This window comes from Galeopterus variegatus, unplaced genomic scaffold, assembly GCF_000696425.1.
Source record: "Galeopterus variegatus unplaced genomic scaffold, G_variegatus-3.0.2 Scaffold4031, whole genome shotgun sequence".
NCBI classification, from domain to species: Eukaryota; Metazoa; Chordata; class Mammalia; order Dermoptera; family Cynocephalidae; genus Galeopterus; species Galeopterus variegatus.
The window spans coordinates 56329-61132 of NW_007730142.1; the positions used below are offsets into that span (position 1 = coordinate 56329).

At 42.4% G+C, this 4804-nt stretch overlaps 1 protein-coding gene across 1 annotated transcript in view; it reads right to left on the reverse strand.

The window, feature by feature from the left end:
- Positions 1 to 4804, reverse strand: part of LOC103602159 (probable phospholipid-transporting ATPase FetA) — a 50510-nt gene that overhangs the window by 42517 nt on the left and 3189 nt on the right. Inside the window, exons 3-5 of the mRNA XM_008586583.1 lie at positions 4018 to 4131; positions 3104 to 3202; positions 1059 to 1120 (exon numbers count right to left, since the gene is read on the reverse strand). Of these exons, the coding sequence (XP_008584805.1) occupies positions 1059 to 1120; positions 3104 to 3202; positions 4018 to 4131 (275 nt within the window). The remainder of the gene's footprint in view (positions 1 to 1058; positions 1121 to 3103; positions 3203 to 4017; positions 4132 to 4804) is intronic.

Here is a 4804-nt window from a genome sequence, read left to right on the forward strand (position 1 = left end):
GCCCGCACCGCGCTCAACCAGTGAGCAGACCAGTCTCTATATGGGATCCGAACCCTCGGCGGGAGGGTCGCCACGCTCCCAAGTGCCGCACTCTACTGAGTGCACCACCAGGCTGGCCCAACAACTGACTTTTTTGGTGGTATCTTATAGGAGGTTTCAACAGTGCAAAACACTTGAGGAAACAGTCCACCACGGGTAAGAATCAGCAGACACAATAAACAACAGGATTACACACCCAAGAACTTCAGACAATAGAATAATATGATAAAAACTATAGCTACTAGATATTCTATAAGGCCACTATGAAAAAGGCTGGACTGCAATCTTAAATTCCTTCAGGTTTGTACTTTCTTACAATCATGCTTCTGCTTACACTAGTCATTTTTTCTTTCTTACAATCTCTACCTGTTGAATTCTTCCTCTTCCTTTAATACTTAGTACAAACATCACCTCCTCCAGAAAGTCTTCCTTTATTCCTTCAAGCAGTTATAATCCCTCCTTTTTATAAATTCCTATAACAACTTTTTGCACCTCTTATAATAGTCTTCATATTTTGCCTTATATAGGAATATGCCTGCCTCCTTCCATTCCTACCAAAACTTTAAATAGCTATGACCAAACATCACAGCGATGGGATCAATACCAATACTCTCCTTAGACTGTTAACAGAAAAGATGATCTGACCAAAGGCTATAGTAGAATGGCCAGTAAGCCATGTCAGAATCTATTAATGTTCTACAGACAGATGTCTCCATGCTGACCACTCCACTAATAATAATCATCACTCTCATATTAATATCTTGTTATCATATATTAATTGCTTTAACATATATTATTTCATTTTAATTTTTACGACATCCTCTAAGGTAGAGAATATTATTTCCACTTTATAGAAAAGAAATATGAGGCCTAGAGACATTTGAGGTAACATGGTAAGCCCGGGGCATGCTAGAACTAGAAACAAGCTCTTCTTACATCCAATCTGAGGTTCGTTTCACTGTCCTGAACTACTTTTCCAAAGCACCCAGCATATTGAGCCTTAGCAAGGAAGAACTTACCTGCCATTCACTAGCCGTAGAACAGAACGGTTGTTGACTTGATTGTCATTTTGGTGCCTTTTCTAAAATAAAACAAGAAAATGTTCAGTAAACAGTAATATAGCAAACTACATGTAGAAGGTTAATGTTTTGAAATATTACCCAGGGTAGTTCCCCTTCTTTGTAATTCTCTTCCGTTTGTAATTCTTCTCCCTTCTTTATAATTCTTCCAAAGCCCTTCTCCCACTAAAACCAAGCCAAGAGGCTGATTATTTCTGGGAAGCTGGGAAGGGAGGTTAGGAAAAGAACCCATGGAGAAGAAAGAGAAAGACCTCGGTTTGATTTATTTATTTATTCATTCATTCATTCATTCATTCATTCATTCATTTTTAAAAGATGACCGGTAAGGGGATCTTAACACTTGACTTGGTGTTGTCAGCACCACGCTTCTCGGTTTGATTTATTTATTTATTTATTTATTTATTCATTCATTCATTCATTCATTCATTTATTTTTAAAAGATGACTGGTAAGGGGATCCCAACCCTTGACTTTGTGTTGTCAGCACCACGCTCAGCCAGTGAGCTAACCGGCCATCCCTATATAGGGATCCGAACCCGTGGCCTTGGTGTTATCAGCACCACACTCTCCCAAGTGATCCACGGCAGGCCCCTAAAGATCTCGGTTTTAAATATCAAATGCTTTCAAAGCCTCAGGGAATGGGAACAAACAACTTATGTCAAAAGCCACAGAAGATTGAATTCAAAATGATGGGCAGGACTACAGAGTCCCATACATCTTGGTAGGTGCAGGGAAAGCTAAATATTCTCAAGTATGCTCCTACTTCTACCTCCAACCACGGCTGATATACAGAAACTTCTAAAGTGGATACAGTGAGGAAAGAAGCCAATATTCAAAGACCAAACAGGATAATAAATACAGGACATATACTGATCCCAAGACTCATATGAGCCACTTGGACGGAGGAGATTACTCCCTGGGAAAAGGATAGGACTGGGAAGGGGACAGAGAGAATCCTGAATTTGTCAGAATTCAGAATTGTCTGAATATGTATCCTAAAGAGACTAAATTCTAAGCCAGAAGTAACCAGGTTACTCTGAATTGGCAAGTTAAGTTTTCAGTTCTCATTAAAAAGGGTTGGGAGTATGTGAGGTTATGAGCTAAAAGGAGTTCAGTTCTAGAGAAATTAAGTTACATTTTTGCACATCTGAGTTGTGACTGAAATTTAAACCAGGACATGTGTTAATTCTGGGTTTAAAGAGTTACATGGTTAAAAGCTGGAGAAACATTGAGCTTTTAAACATTGGTCTAAAAACCTATCCTGGCAAAATCAGAAGGACCCTCTTAATGCAAGCAGGTCAACAGGACTGGCTTCCCAAATCCTCAGTAGTTATGATATTGGGTCCATGCCAGGCCTGCTGTAGGGAGCATAGAGGAAACCACGCAGCACTCGCTGTGAGCCAGTTTCTCTTTCCAAGGCCAGGCAAGGAGTCGGTTCCTGCTTATGTCATGAGCCTTTCTACAACCCAGAAAGTTCCCAGCTGTGCATACCTAATAGACTTGAAAGTTGGAAAGGGAAATAAGGAGAGTTGGAGAGGAGAAGAGGAATGTGGAGAGAGGAAAATAAAGAGGAAGAACGGGAGAAGAAAGAGGCAGTAGGGACAGGAAGAAAGGAAAAGGAATAAAACATGGGAGGAGGGGGAGCAGCGGAGGAAGGATGAGAACAAAGCCGGAGAAAGCCAAGAGGGGAAGGAAGGAAGAGTGTATTATTAAAGAGGAGATGGAAGGAAGCCTGGAAGATGAGCTAAAGGTGGTAGTAGTAGGAAGACAGAAAAAGGTCTTGCATTGTCCCTTTCCGGCCATGATAGACCACCAGTCTTGGGCCTAAGCGAATTACATATTCATCTTAGATAAGGAAACAAGGTATGGAGACATCTCTTTCCACTCAGTGCCTCTTCTTAGCACTAGGTAGTTCTCTTTCATCCTTCTTGCCCCACAGCCTGACTAGGTACAGTGAGGGACTAGAGGCCCAGGAAGCCACTTCACCAGGTCATCGATGGCATCTTTCACTCCTGTTATGGACAGCACCACCATCAGCGGTATCACAGTTGTGTACCATGTCAAGGAAGAGATCTGGGGAATCAACTATGAGAGGGAAAAGGAGAGAATCTTGGATAAGAAAGCTTAAAGAGTAATCTATTCCCTCCACCCCCCACCCCCACCACCATTTCACCTCTATAGGTTCATAATAAATCAAACTATCCTAGTTGCTTTCCACTGTTGTAGCCTTCATATAATGCCCAATATAAGTAAACATTTCCCAAGGGAGAATAAAAGAAGAATAGACTGTAAGTTGCTACCTATCTGTCCTGAACTCTACTAACTTTGTTTTGATGGCAAAGGGCCATTTTCTCCCTTGATAATGAAAGGTAATGGGAGTAGGGGGATAAGAGGGGTCATGGGAAAACCACATACTCGCCCAGACCCCTTCAGCACAAGGGAAAGTGAGATGGTCTGTCCCTTTCTCCTGATTTGGGCCTTCCCTACCCTGCTTCCTTCCCCTGTGCTGGCACTCTTATATTCTAGATTATTCTCCATCCTCAGCACTCCTGCATGTGAACTCTGTCAGAGAAGCTGCGACAAGAAGGAGGAGTAGGGTTTTAGTTGTGGTAGGGCCTCCTGTGGTCAAGCTGAACTGTGGTCATGCAGCTATAATGAGGAGCTCCCCTTCCTTGGGATTCAGTGACTTTGTCTCCTTCTTGTAGAGGCTTGTTACACACTGGCTAATGCTGACCACAGCTACTCTGGGGGGGGCTGGCCTGAGACTCCAGCCATTTATTTGCCTGTTGTCTAAAGAGGGAAGACATCTTTCAGTTTGAGGAGGAGAATGACTGATTACACAACCCGATCTCTGAGAGTTTGATAAAACACTCTGTGGAAAAGGCCCCCAAAAGCAATACCTGTAGGAATAGCAAAATGAGGAAATATGCATTTGCAAGTCTCTGGAACTGTTCAAATAGGTTCAGGGGCAAGAAGTTTAAGGCAGTATATTTTGAGGTCTTGATGGTATTGTCCTGTGAGTAAAAAAAAAAAAACAAAAAAAAAACCAAGTACAATTATACAAACAAAAGACAGCTCACAACGAGGTTGATCGGTAGCTGCTCCTACCCAAAAAAAAAACCAAGTACAATTATACAAACAAAAGACAGCTCACAACGAGGTTGATCGGTAGCTGCTCCTACCTCCCAGTCTTCACAGAAAAAGACCGAGATCACTCAGTGAAATGGGAAAAAGCCACTCAAGTTCCCCCACCACTGGGAAGGAGAGAGAGAAGTGTCTGATTTCTGCTTTTTCCTCAAGGCTTAGAGAGGCTTAGAGGATTCAGTGATGGCAAGGCTGCTCCATATGGGACTTTTGGGGGACAGAACGTATCTCTGCTTCTGGTGGGTTCTTTGTTTATTGATGCTATTGGTAATAAAATCAACAACAATAAAAACTTGCATTTATTGAGTACTTGCTACGTGCAAGGCACTGTTCTAAGCATTTTATATGTAGCAACTCATTTACTCCTCACAAGAACCCTATGAGGTGAGTACTATATGATCATCTTTTTTTTTTTTTTTCCTTTTTGTCTTTTTTCGTGTCCGGCAACGGATCGCAACCCTCAGTGTTGCCCCCGTACCGGACCGGGACCGGCAACGGGATCGCAACCCTTGGTGTTGCTCCCGCGCCTCGCTCAGCCAGTGA